Raw genomic sequence first — 14,330 nt, 5'->3', positions numbered from 1 at the left:
CTGGCTCTGTGGTACAGACTGTTGTAACACTATATATGAGACGGAAGAGCCTTACAATTTAAATTGATAGATGATTGAATGCGTTAATTTATTATACCCAGCGTCAGTTAATGAGAGTAAAACCACATCAGAGGCTGCAGAGTGGCAAAGTGGACATTTTCCTTACTAATGAAATTTAAATCAAGCTAAATTAGTGAGAAACCATCTTTTCAAATAACACTGAAGATGCTCTGTTTAAGAAAACAGGTTAATGCAGAGAACTGATAGTAACAAGACCACGAGGAGCAGGGAAACCCTTGGAAGTGCGACTTCACCTCGCTCCTGATAATCAACACCTCGACTCTGCCAAATCTATCAGCCCAGTTCTGCCCACCTACTCCTCCTCCTCCTCCTCGTCCTACTCTTCGTGCTCCTCGTCTGGTTTTCTATCGATCTCTGTGAATTCCAACCTCACTAGCATCAACTTTCTTTGTCCATTTCTCCTTGATTTTCTCTGAACGTTTCAGTCTTTCCTGATTTTGGCCCAGCATTTGCTCGCAAAGATTTTAGTTTTGGCTTCTGCTTTTGTGATTTTTTGCCTTCTGACTGGCCCAAATACAGAACTTAACCTCACAGATTTCCTTCCTTCCGTTTTTCCTCCTCTGCTCCTGTGTCATTTGTTTTTCTCTTCCATTCACTCGCTTTATATCGCTGCTGTTTGCATCTATACAAAACACACTTTTACATACTTAGCCGCAGATTAAACAGGAAACTTCAAACAAAGAGCACTTTGGTACCATGCCAGTGCTGTGTGAAGCCTCCGGACTTGCTTTGTGTGTATGTGTGCGTGTGTGTGTGTGTGTGTGTTACAGAGACTTGGGGAGCAGCTGGTCAGACCCACTGTGGTCCTTCGCCCACACACGCACTCCCTGCTGATATGAGCCCTGGACAAAAGAGAAATCACATCAAGGCGAGAATAATGTACACAGACAGAAGGGGTGTCATGGCACCACTGGGTCACATGACCTGACAGGGGAGGAGCCACTAGCATAGGAGGTGCCGATGATTCACAGCACTACTATCTGAGCTAAACTAAACAGTTTCTGTTTTATAAGCAAACAAAAACACAGATGTTTGGGGAAAATTTTCAAACACTGGAAAGAAGCGGGGCTTACATAAATATACCATTATAATGTTAATATAATAATTTACTCTTAAACCACCTTTGCTAATTATAGATGTAAAACAATCCATTTATTTTTAAATTAAAAACTAAGATTACCTCTTCTATTAATCACATGCCCACCCACTGGCTGGGCTTGCTGCTTACCATCCGCAAACCTCTCCAAGTATAATATTAATAATAAGAAAATACTTTTTTATTAAACGTACATTTTCCAAGCCAATTTCAACCCTACATTTTCTGCTTTCCCGTGGGCCCAACCAGCTGCTTCTCTGTGCCACATGTTGTAGCAACCCATCTGCTATTATCTCACAGACCCAAGAAGGATTCCTTTAACAAAAAGCGTGTTTCTTGACTCCAGATGCTTCATATTACTAGTCAGTATCTGTTAGCCACTGAGCAGCTCCACTTGGACAGTTAGGAGTTGAAGATCGAGGGTTGAGTCACAAACTCACTCATCTGACCTTTCGGGCACCACTTTCACTCCTTTAGTTTCAGCTTGATGTTTACTTTCCCTTTCTTTTTCTCTCTGCTTTCTCTTCTGCTTTCTGAAAATAAACATCTGCTTCGTACCGCTGAGGGGAGTTCTGCGAGAGCAGCTTTGCATGATTGGCAGTTCAAAATAGTTCTTATTTATCTCACAGCCTTTCTGTAGCCCCTTCAATTCACCCTATCTCTAAAACAAGCTGTTTCAGCTGCTCTCTCTTTGAGCCAATTTACTCCCGATTAGCCATCCCTTGCAAACAGAAGGTCAGTATGTTTGACAGCCCTGCACTAAACACTGTAATTTGTCTCATGTAGGCGACTAAAAATGCACGCCTTTGGATTCTGTGGAACTCCACAGCCCTGAATGATATCAGTTATTCTCCCTCGACTTTCAGAAACAGAATTCGACCCCTGGAAACGCTTTCCTGACTCACACTGCTGTTTTTTCCTCTTTTTGCTGCATAGAAAACCTGTTGGGAGCTCTGCTACGGATTAAGGAAGTGATCAGGCGGCGAGTGGAGAGCAGCGAGGAGGAGGACACGGACGAACGAGGGATGACCCAACGGCTCGAAGACATCCTCAGAGAGTCGAGTGGTGAGAAACAGACTAACATTACAGATATGTAATAAGCAGTTTGGATATTTCGTGCTATAAAAACAGGTTTGATTTTGCTTGCGACTTGTCCTTTTCTTTCCATCGCACCTCCTAATTTATCTCCATGGCTACCTCAGGTCCCTTAGTTGCTGGGCGGACCAAAGACTTTGTGCAGAGGATTTTGGCAGCCAGCGCAGGCGGTCAGAACCAACGCAAAGAGCCCCCACAGGACGGGGATGAGGCATCGGGGTAAAACCCCAAAACAGCAGTCCCTTTTCTCTCCGTACCCTCTTCTTCCAACCCCGCCCTCCCAGCACCACCAACTTGTCGAGACCAAGCTCCTCTACACCTCTTCTGCTCTCACGTCGTACACATTTAAGCAAAGAGACGGCAAAGTGGAGAGGCTGGGAACCAAGAGGAGGTGAGGAAGAAGAGGAAGGAGTAGCCTAAACAAAGCGATAGTAAATTGCTACCTTGCTCCTGGTCCTCTCCTGTTGGTCCTCCAAACAGCAGCCGTCTTCACCGCTCTGTCTCTGCAGGCTGCACCACAACCACCAACAGGCCAGAGCTGCTGCTGCTGCTGCTGCTGCTGATGTCTCTGTATTCTGTGTTGTCTGTGTGCGTGCATAAGTGTGTGCGTGTAACATACTGTATGAGCGTGTATAGTGTTCCTCTCTCCCTCTCTGTGCTGTATTTGTACCCCATTGTGCCTATGAATAGACATTGCACTGTTTTGTAGATGGTCGTAGTTGTTGTCAGGGGGCCGTTAGTGAGCCGAGGGCGAGGGGGCATTTGAGGATAAGAGGAAGTTCTAAAAATAAGGAAGTGGGAGGAGCCCAGGCAACGGAAACAAAGAAGAGGGTGTGTTTGTTTTGGTTTGGGGTTTTTTTTTGTTGTTGTTTTTTGTTTGGCTGGGCTCCTATAGAAGCTCTACATACCATTTGAATTGCACCAGCATCTGAAATGAGACCCAATGCCAGACCAGTCAATGGTAACTGATGGAAAAGTCCTCGGAGCTTTAATAGTCACCCATCCCTCTCTGACACCCCCGTCACCCCATCAAAATGTAAGCAGAGATCAAAAGAAAAAAAAGAAAACAAACTGCACCTTAATTTAAACTGACCAAAGATAAGTGATACTGCTGAACTACTCTGACACCTCTCACCACTTCAGATGCTGCCAGCCATTAACACACCATCCTGTCCTGCTGAGAGAGGGGTGAAGTGACTGATACACTTTTAATTCTTGTCCTATTTACCTGCATGCATCATTCAAAGATGGGCATCACCTGATAGACTTAGATCCTTTTCACGTAAATGCACTACCGTCACGGACCCGAGAGGCCGTGGTGTGGCAGACGGGACTTGACCAAACGCCTTGTCGATTGGTTGGCCGTCTAGCTCCGCAGCCTGGTGCTCCTTTAGCTGATCTGTGGTGGATTTATTTTTTACCCCAAAAAAGGGAAGTGTCCTCGATGCCTGCCCCAAGCCCTCTCCTCAACCCCCTGACCTGATTATGTAGCGCAATTTCCTGACTTGCAATGACAAATAGAGAAAAAAACACACACACACACACTTGTAGAGCTAGAAAGCAAATAATTTGTTTTTGTTGATTTGATTTTGTTGTTATTTGATGATGCCACAGCCCACAAAGTGGGCGTCAGTCTTGAGAGTTTTGAGAGAGAAAAATCTGCCTTTTTATTTTCATTTTTCTTTATTTTTCTGTGGTCTCTGCTAAAGCTGGAGACCAACCTGTCCACACTCTGTAAATGTTGTTGGACGCTAAAAAAATTAATTAAGACCTTTGAATTGCACTGTGGTAAGAGCAACAAAGCACCTTTGAAGAGGGCTTCAAAGCCTCCAAAAGAGAGAGGAAAAAAAAGACTCTTGGCACCTTTTTCTAAAGACAGATATTGATTGAGAGACTTGAGGGCACCAAGCGCTTTGCGACCAACTGCTGGTTTGGGCTTGTTTCAGTATGGTGCTACTATATGATGACAGAAAAGTCATGCAAACACATTTGGAGGCATGAGGCAGTAACTGCTGACTGGGTTTTGGCCTGCAAGGACGTACTGTTGTAATAGGCGGTTTGTTTGCATAATGACGCCTTTCTCAAGTGCCTGGAGCTTAAAGCCACAGGGACCTGTGTTATTAAAACCTATTACAAGGTAAAACTTAACTCGTGACTGCTGCGCCAAGCTTGGCATCACTTGACTTTACTTAGAAGAAGAAGAAGGAAAAAAATGCAGGCTCATCTGGGGTCACCAAAAAAAAAGGTGAAGCAGAATGTTTTCCTTTTAAATTAAGTCTATACATGGAAACCTACATTGTTTTCACGTATATGTTGAAATCTATTTGTGGAAACAATAGTGGGCACTGGTTTCTGTGAACATCATATCTGGGAAATATACATAGGCTGTTCTCGGAGCAATTCCCTTTTGTTTTTTAACCTTGACAAGCTCCCATCTGGGCTGCATTCCAAAGCTGCTGTTCTACACACTGCCCCCTTTCTATGGAAAAAAAATTGGAAAAACAAGACATTTCCTGTCTCATTCAGGAACGGAGCGGTTCAACTTAAACTCTTCACCTCGTGGATGTCTTGCTTGTTGTCATTTTTTTAGAAGAGTGAGGGGCAGCTTAGCGTCGCTCCTGCTTTTAGTTTTCTGCTCTGTTCTGGGAAATGTTGCTCATGGTTGTATAAAGCTGTACTGTAAACAGAGGATTCCTGTCGCTCAGCTGGAATGGCCTTCCTTGCTGGGGAACAGAGCGTTGAGGCTCTGGTGCCAAAGACGGTCTGAGAATGAAAAGATACCCGATTCAGCTCTAATGTCAATGAGGCGTCCTCAACGTTACCACAGAAACCCGCTCAGGCTTTCATGTGATCATCCGTGAAGAGACGCATGATCTCGGGGAAGGTCACTGAGTGTAGCTAATGGTGTGCACTTCTACACCCATAACCCCCCCCCCCCAAAAAAAAAAAATTAACTCACACTTTCTCCCGGGGGGCTGGGAAGCTGCTGATGCTGCCAGCAGAGTCACGGGATCGTGCGCTGGCAGCAGCTCGTGCAACAACAACAGAAAACATGAGGAAAGAGCAGAGAAACAACTGTGCAGATCGCCGAGCTTTAAAACACTCTCACACCCATCTGTCACGTCAGAGGAGGAGGATGAGGTCTTTGTGTTTATAGACTACACAAGTTTGTACAGATATTTTCCTTCGTTCAGATCGTAACACAGCGCGCCATCTGCTGTGTACATTCATCTATATGCCAAAAACTGCAAACAGTTGTAACACGGTGAATTCCTGCCTCTGATCCGAACAGAAAAACAGCCGGTTTTACACAAGCGGTGCGCTCATCTAAGGGCCTTAACTGATGCTGTAGCTTGTTGTATTGTGGAATATCCCTTTAACTGTAAAGCTTTAATAGGGAGTGGCCGGTCTTGGCAAGGCCACTTGTTTCTGTTTCTCACATTCCTGATTCAGTTCCTCTGTAGTGTTTCTGTTTGTGTGCACCTGGAAGGAGGAGAGAGAGAAAAGTGAACTGACCCAAAGACGTCAGTCGTGTGGTCACTGTTCACTTTTTCACGGTCAGAACAGGCCGACCCCAGCCCAGGCTCAGCCGCGGATCTGCTGGGGTTTAACAAACAGCCCAGAACAAACAGTCTCGGCTTACAATTTTGTCCACATCCGACCTAATATAGACAATGACTCTGCAGAAACTGGACGATTCTTATCTGACTGGCTTCCTCGTCGGGGGTCACCATCTGCCAGACGCAGAGAGAAGTAAACAATTGTGAAACTTGCCTGTTGCTCATGTGCACGTGGGCTTTTTCTGAGAAAGTTCTGGAGAAAGGGGGAAGACGTTGAGTTCTCAGCAGTTTAGGGAATGGTGACAGTTGAAAGTAAGGAGCTTCTGCATATGTGGTATACAGAGAGGACACACATCTGAGGCTGTTAATGATTGCTACCAGTGTGGAAATTCCCACTGAAAACGTTACAGGGAGGTTTTAATCTTTTCATCCATTTATCTCAGCAGACTAAGTTTCACGTTTCAAAGCAGTATCGTTGACTGTTGACATTTTAAACGTTAGAGGTGCATTAAATGCTGGCACGGAAGTATGGATACGAAAAGATGCAATATAACTGAGGCAGGTACTTATTAGAACAACAACAAAAACCCCTCTGTGGGCTTATAAAACAGTAAAAGCTCTGTATCTCATACACAGCTGTGCTGTGTGGAGATGCTCTGCTTTTGAAAGACTTCCAGTGGAATTTTGAACTGCAACCAAAACATGAGAAAATGAATTAACAGTAATTCTGGTCATAAAGTGATTTCACAACCGAGATGACCAGACCGTCCCTTTTTCTGGCTGCTGTGAACAGGATTTTATTTCATTGTAAGTTTGTCTGTTATCTTCAGTAACTGTTTAAAATCACGAGATTAACCGATTGTTTTCTTTTTTTACACTCTGACGTTTTTATAGCTGCCTGAGGAAGAAGTGTTAACCTCTGTGTGTGCCATGCTTGTAAAGTGTAGCTTAAATCCTTGAAGCAGCAGTGTTAGGGTGAGAACAATTAGAAGTGGTTGACCTTCCTAAGCTTACACATGGCTGCAGTGGCTTTTTGGACCAGGCATTCAGGCCCTGTGGACCCGCTGGGCTGAATAGACTCATCAGTAAGACTACACCGGTGGGACGCTGCTGACCTCCAAGTGCCCGTCCCCGCTCTGCTCCACTGCTCTCATTGTTGGAAACACTCTGGCTTCTCCAGTTTCAAAGGCAGAGGAGGCCAGGGAAGCGGCACTTAGTCAGGGACCCTGAGTAGTTTATCCGAACCCTTCTAATCCCCACCGTCACCTCCACCCTCTGCCACACTCTGATATCTTTCAATCGCCCTGGTGGCCTGCGTCTCGATGCCCCGCTTCCTTTATTGCTGACCTGAAAACTTCCATCTGGAAGGAGCCAGATGGGGCCCAAGTGTCAGTTTCAACCTGCAGGTCCATATTACTTTTCTCCATCAATTAAATTGAAGTGGAAGGAGCTAGACGAGGCTTTGCCAGTCGGTGCCTCGTGTGTTATCATTGCATTTAAATCAGAGAGCGGAACATCTGTTTTTAGAACATCTGGCAGTGGTTGTCTAAGGACTCTGACTTTGTATGATTAACAAGGTCCTACTTGTGCACACCATGTTCTGCCAAACCTAGATTGCTTGCAAACTTAATGATAAATTATTGAACATTTTATTCAGACAGCAAGATACCACAACTTCAAGGCTTTAGAGGAACTGCTTGGTGCTTTGGGAAATACTGTTGCTAAAGGTTAAATCGTACCTTATGAGGTTATGTGTGAGGCTTTGGTCTTGTGTTAAAGCAGCGGTTGCAATGTCATCTTAACTAATTTGCTAATCTTTTATATGTCTTTATCAGAGTGGAATTTGAACTCTCGCCATTAACATTTTGGCAGCAGCTCTGTTGTTCTTTTTGGAGCTGTATTTAGGCTAGAGGGTGAAAGCACTGTACTGTCAGCTGTGGCCAGCAAACTATATCAAGAAACCGTTTGGTTACAGTACCCACAAAGAGAATACTGTTAATTAGGTATAAGTGATAAAATATTCAGATTGCAGTCGTCAAAACTCAAACACAGACTTGTTGAAAGTCCACACAAGTTAGAAAGTCACATTGTTTGTCAGATAATTCCGTTAAAAAATCCTCAAAGGCACCACCTTTAAAGCCGGGACATGCAGTTCAAGCTGAGGCTTAGCAGGATTCATATGTCCAGCAGAAGCAGTGCGATCGCTGTCCGCTGGCAGTCTGAGAAAGAATCATCTCCCTACACTGAGCTCCGTTTCCAGGTGGAGGACGTGTACAGTCTGGTACAACTGGGAGCTTCTCTTGCTTGTGCTGGTGTTGGTTCATCAGCCAGCTGTGGAAAACAAAAGTTAGGCTTCCAATGAGCTGAAGGGAAACCAAATGTTAAAAGCAAGAGAAAGTGTCACTGTGCTTTTCATGCTGTAGTTTTTGGATCTTAGACACGTACATCATCCACTTCTGCCGATGTGCTGTCAGGATCTTGGAGGACACCAAAGGAGTGTGTTTGGAGTTGGTGAACCCCGTTTATGCAGACAGACACACTTAAACAGCTTCTGATTTAGGAAACAGTCATTGCCTAGAGCTGCCTGGCTCTAGGCAATGACTGTCACCTGGCCAGTTTCACCTGTCAGTCAAACTGGCCATGGCCAGAAATCCAAATGGGTGAATTGCAGTTGCCGTAAAGTGGGAAATTAGCTGTAAAGACCAAAACTATATATTGTACCAGGCTGTAATCATGTTCATGACAGAAGTTGGGCATTTTAACATGGGAGTCTATGGGAAGTGGCAGTTAGACACGTCTGTGGTGCCTTTGTTCTTCAGCCACAGAAGCTGGTGTTTAATAGAAAAGTCCAAAGGACACTTTCATTTCTGTTAAAAAAGTTATTCTTTTGTACTTTTCAGGGGAAATACAGCTGATGTTTTGGCAGGACAGTAACGTATGCAGTGACCAAAAATGCAGACATTCACATTCATTCTCACAGAGCATTTCGTACTACTAGTGGGTTTTGAAAACCTGCATGGTTGTAGCATCCAATACGTTAACAACGTGCTGCACATGTGTTGATGGCACAGCCGGTGGCAGCTGAGACACACCTCGTGGCTTTAACCAAAACCGAGTCAGTCGTTTCTGTCCAGATTGATGATGAGTCGAAACCAAAGGCCAGTTGTGGATGTGAGCAGTTTAAAAAAACAAAAACAGAAAAACATGTCTCATTAGAAATGAAATAGTACTTTAGTATTCTAGAGAAAAATCCTGTGGAGAGAATAAAGAGTGAACAATCACATCCCTGCTGGTTCTTTAATCTGTCTGAAAACACACTGAAAGATGGGAGGAAAGGAAAACTAAGAGACTAGCAAACATTCCACAATGCCATGTCATATACTGTACAGCAACCCTGTCTCCTCCTCTTCCCTTTCTCTCCCCCTCCCACACCCCCCTGTCTGTCTCTCAGTAATCCAGTAATCACAATACTACAGTAATACTTTGGACCTGTTAACACATTAACTCATCTTTATGTAAGTCAGTACGTAATCCTTAATAATAATCAAAAAAAGAAAAAAAATACAAGAAGTGCCGTACAAATAGAAGCCTAATATTTTTTGTTTTTGTTTTGTGTGAGTGTACTGTACACCTCTATAATGTATATTTTAATATTTATATGCAGCTGTTGTATTAAAGTATATTTTTAAAATAAAACACGAGTTTGTTCTTTTTATGTTTTTGCAGTATATCAGGTTAGAAATGAAGCATGTGGTGATATTTCCTGTATTTAATGTAAAACTGTATCTGTGCTAACTTTTGTAAACACTTCAGTTGCTGTTTTTACCCCTTCTTAGTGTGACAGAGAGAAATGAAGAGAAACAATAAAGAGCACATTAATCGAAAACACTGTCTGAGTGGCAGGAGTCAGGATTTGCGTTTCCCTTTAGGGATCCTGAAAGGTTCACAAATACTCAACAGCTCCCCCAGCAGGCCTCACAGGGTTAGAGTGGCAGTTATTAATGTGGGTTTTTACATGATATCATACCGAAAACAAATGTTTAGGAAACATGATAACGTGAAGCAGACAGTTAGAAACAGAAAGACTAACAGTAGTCTGGCTCACATTTCTGTTAGATTAAACCAACGCCTCAGAGATGAGCAGAAATACTGAGGTATATGCCTGCAATCAAAACATTAGAGATAGAATCAGCAAGGGAGAGCGATACACTGGGAACAGTTTTTATACGTTTTTTTTTTTTTTAAAAAGCCATTCAATTTGCAGAAGAAGATGCCCAGAACCAACAGCTTTTGGATGAGTCCAAATCAGCCTACATAAAGAGATTGTGTGGAGGAAAAAAGCAACTGGAATACTTCCAGACAGAAAATTTGGATGCAAACCTAAACAAAATTCACCAAAAAAATTTACTTAAGTAACAGAAAATGATACTGATCCAAAGCATATCAGCTGACAGTGTCTTAAAATGTCCCTTTTATAATCCTAAATCCCCCACCCCCAAATTTAAAGTTACCAGTTCTTACCAGACCCTCTGTTGGCCGTAGCATAGAGGCAACTTTCACCACAACTATTTCAGAGATGTCTCGATGCATGCTCAATGATCCAGGTAAGGAAATCCCAAAAATGGGATCTGGATGTAGCAGTTTCAGTAGGAGACTCAATCATTGAGTGACTTTGCTCTCTCTTCGAAGAGAAAGGGAATGTCTCAGACGAACAATGGGCTGTGAGGGCAGTTTCTTGATCATTAATATCTGTTTTATATTATTGTGAAGCACTCTGTGGTTTTTATCCTGTGAAGAGTGCTATATAAGTCAATAAAGTAAAAATAAGTTAAGTAGTATGCAAATTGTCATTATCATTGATCAACAACCACGGATCAAAGATCAGTGGTATCATTCACCACATAAACAGGGTGTAACTTTAACACCAATTGTCTGTATGCTCAACTCGGTCACCTATAACATCTCAAAGTCTCTGGCTTTGATCTTCAACCCGTTGGTAGGCAGCTCTGAACACCACATCCAGAACACTTTGGATTTTGTTGAGAAGGTGAGAAATGTCCTATGGAGGCAGATGAAACCATGGTCTCATACGATGTTACATCTCTCTTCACTTTTGTTCCAGTCACTGAAGCAGTGGAGGTTGTTCATAAGAGATTACAGGATGACCCCAACCTCAGCAACAGGACCACTCTCACCACAGACCAAGTGTGTTTGCTCTTGGAACTGTGTCTTAATTCCACCTATTTCACATACAAAGGTCATGTAATACTGACCCATAGCACACGCGGGTTAGTGCACCATGACAACCCACGGTGCACTAACCCTCATGTGCCATGGGTTCACCATTGTGACCAATGTGGACATGAAAGAAGTGGAAAAGAGAACTCTGTTATCATACCCTGGAACAGCACTAAGTCATTGGTTCAGACACCTTTGTGTCAGGATGTACCACAATTCATGGATCGCATTAATTCGGTGGACCAACACATCAAATTCACCAGGGAGGATATGAAAAATGGAAGGTTAGCCTTCTTAAACTGTAACATTTCCATCAATAATGGGGGGATATTTAAAGTAGATGTTTAAACCTATGCATATGGATCAGTATTTAAGGTTTCACTCTCATCGTCCACCGGAGCATAAACTGGGTGTCATCAGGACGCTACAACACAGAGTGAACACCATCCCCACAGACACAGCGGCCAGGAAGAACATCACATCAAGAAGGCCCTGAGTAAATGTGATTATCCCAGCTGGACATTTGTCAAAGCTGGGAAAGCTCCTAAAGAAAGCTCCAGCCGATCCAGGAGAGAAGGACAACCGCTGCCTAAGCGAAAACCCTCAGTGACCCCATATGCATCTAATAATAATAATAATGTATACTTTATTGATCCCCGTGGGGAAATTACTCTCTTTGTATTTGACTTATTCACTCAGTGAAGCAGTGGGCAGCCACTGAGCAGGAGCTCCGGGGAGCAGTGTGTAGGGATGGTACCTTGCTCAAGGGTACCTCAGGGTAGCCGTTCAGTGGATTCGAACCCCCGCCTTTCCGATCATGGGAAGGTAAGCAACCACTCTACCTACTGAGCTATCCCTGCCCTGCGCTTTCTCTAAACGCCACCGCGTCTCTGTGGCTTTCAAACCCTAAAACACGCTGCGTCAAAAATCGGTCCTCCCCAAGGATTGGGTCCCTGTTTTGTCTGTATTATCAAATTGAACATATTAGACCTTGATGTTCTTTCCCCATCTGATGATGCAAAGAAATCCTTTATCCTTTATTACGTTAGCTAACGTAATAAAGGAGTTTTTAGCACAAACTTTTCAAATGGCCTGTCACAAAGGCCAGTTTGAAGACCTGCAGAATTTGTCACTACTTTGTTGGTTTCATTTTTTCAGATTTTTTAAATGAACTATCTTTCTGATTATAAATGCCATTTGGTATCACATTTGGTCATTTTATACAATAAAAATCATGTACTTGTGGTGATTGTAGTATCCAAATACCACTGTCCAGAACAGGCACAGTGAAGAGCAGTCTTTCTCAAATCCATTCACACTCCCATCGCTCTGTATGAAAACTTATGTAAGTTAATGCATTAAAGATGAAAAAATGCCTAAAAGAAATCTTCCAACCCTGCTTACCTTCTGATCTCCTCACACATGCATAGTCACTGAAGCTTGTCAGATTTTTTAGGTGCACTTTAGCTGAAGCTTATTGGCATGTTCATAGATGAAAATATAGTGATATAAAAGAGTTTCTGAATAAATGTTACTAGAAGTGAGGTAGGGACGTTTAATTAACTGTATCAACCCTTCTCTCAAAAGATCCATTATATGGCACCATTTATTTGCTTACATTTATATCATCTACATATGATCTGTTGGTTTATTACCTCAGACTAACAAAAATGAAAAATCCACAGCAACTTATTATGAATTGTGATACTTTCCATTCCAATATTTCTTTTCCTAAAAAACTTACATTTAATACCAGAAATGACCTGATATGATTTGATGGGAAAATGTCATAATTTGACCACAATGAACTATATAACTGTGTGTTTTTGTTTATAGATTTTGAAGCCTTGACTCCAGCTTTAAGCTTAGCTGGATAGTGCACAGACATCCTGCTAAATATAATTTCATATACTGAAAAGTTAGTCCTCTTAAATAGTCTGCTAGTATATTTAATCACACAGCAAACTTTATTATTTGTCAAACAATAACAAAACAGCCACTAAAAGTTCCCGCATTAGAAAGCACAAAAGTCTGTTTCAGTGACTCAAACCAGCTAATGTTAAAAAAAACCCAAACAAACCCCAAAACAATTTAAAGGGGGTGGGTGATCATAGGAAAAGTTGCTAATCAGTGTCACTGTGGAGATGAGTGTCTGATTGTGTCACTACTTTTCTACAGTTCCAGCATGATTACACTGAACCCTCATATGCAGAGTCCAGAAACAGTGAGTGAATGAACGTGGCTATTGCCATTATTTGTATACAGTCTTTGATTTTAACATGGGTCTCTAGGGGAAGTGATTGGACGGACTCACTTTTTCAGTCAGCCATTGGCTACCCAAAATGATCCCGTGGCTATTTTGGCACTTGGATGTTGGATTTTCATATCCAGCAGTTGCTGCTTTGCTTGAACACAGCTAACATCATTTCATGTCTGCAGTTAGTTCTGTGCATTGCGTGAGGTGTGCTATCAAGAGTCAAATCACTTGAATTACAAAGAACCATTTATTGGGATTGATTCGGTTCACATTTACATTAAAAGTACCACAATTAAAAACATTGAAATCAAGTCTCCTCTTCAGTGAATTACTGTTCAAGATTGCACAATGCCCAGCTCTGGAAAGACAGTCAATGACTGGTCCTCCGTCAGGAGTCAAAATATCACAGAAGCAGCAGAAATCTTAAAAATTCTCATCAGGATGGATCAGAAAGAGGTTTGCAGTTTTTTAACATAAGAACGGGAATGAAACAAAATGGACCTGTTGGCACTCAAGTCTCATTGATTAAGAATATAAGAGTGAAAGTATTTGTTGCATACACATGGGAGAAACGTTACAAATGAACACTGACGATTTGATGAAGACAAGTCAGAACTCATCTATACGAGGAGCAGCAGAACGGAGAAAACAAGAGAACATATTTAACGTTCTGAAATGACGCAAAGCTCTCAAACGGCTCCACTTGTCTAAACAACAAAACATTCACATTAGCACCACTTACAGCTTACAAAAGGACAGTTTTCTTTGAAAACAATGGAGTCATCATCGTTCAGCTGGATGAATCATGCCCCGTCCCACTGACAGAAATCGCTGTGAGAAACTCTGAGCCATACATTTGAACATTTAAAAACAATCCACTGTAGGATCTATGATTTATATGACTTCTCAGGAAATGTCACCAGGTGTGGCTCAAACACAAATTTCTATCTTCATGGTTTGCTGCACAGCTCAATCAGTTTGTCAGCACATGTCACTCAAAAAC

General features: G+C 42.5%; 1 protein-coding gene across 5 annotated transcripts in view; it reads left to right on the top strand.

Moving 5' to 3' along the window:
* Positions 1 to 10,071, top strand: part of LOC102294705 (CREB3 regulatory factor) — a 36,142-nt gene extending 26,071 nt beyond the window's left edge. For all 5 annotated transcript variants that reach the window (XM_005939951.3, XM_005939950.3, XM_005939952.3 and 2 more), the window contains 2 exons: positions 2,114 to 2,242; positions 2,380 to 10,071. In XM_005939951.3, the coding sequence (XP_005940013.1) occupies positions 2,114 to 2,242; positions 2,380 to 2,495 (245 nt within the window). In that variant the 3' untranslated portion in view covers positions 2,496 to 10,071. The remainder of the gene's footprint in view (positions 1 to 2,113; positions 2,243 to 2,379) is intronic.
* The last annotated feature ends 4,259 nt before the right edge of the window (positions 10,072 to 14,330 follow it).

Source organism: Haplochromis burtoni, unplaced genomic scaffold (genome assembly GCF_018398535.1).
Source record: "Haplochromis burtoni strain Fernald_Lab_line unplaced genomic scaffold, NCSU_Asbu1 Contig_269, whole genome shotgun sequence".
Classification (NCBI taxonomy): Eukaryota; Metazoa; Chordata; class Actinopteri; order Cichliformes; family Cichlidae; genus Haplochromis; species Haplochromis burtoni.
This window is presented reverse-complemented; position numbering and strand designations above follow the sequence as displayed.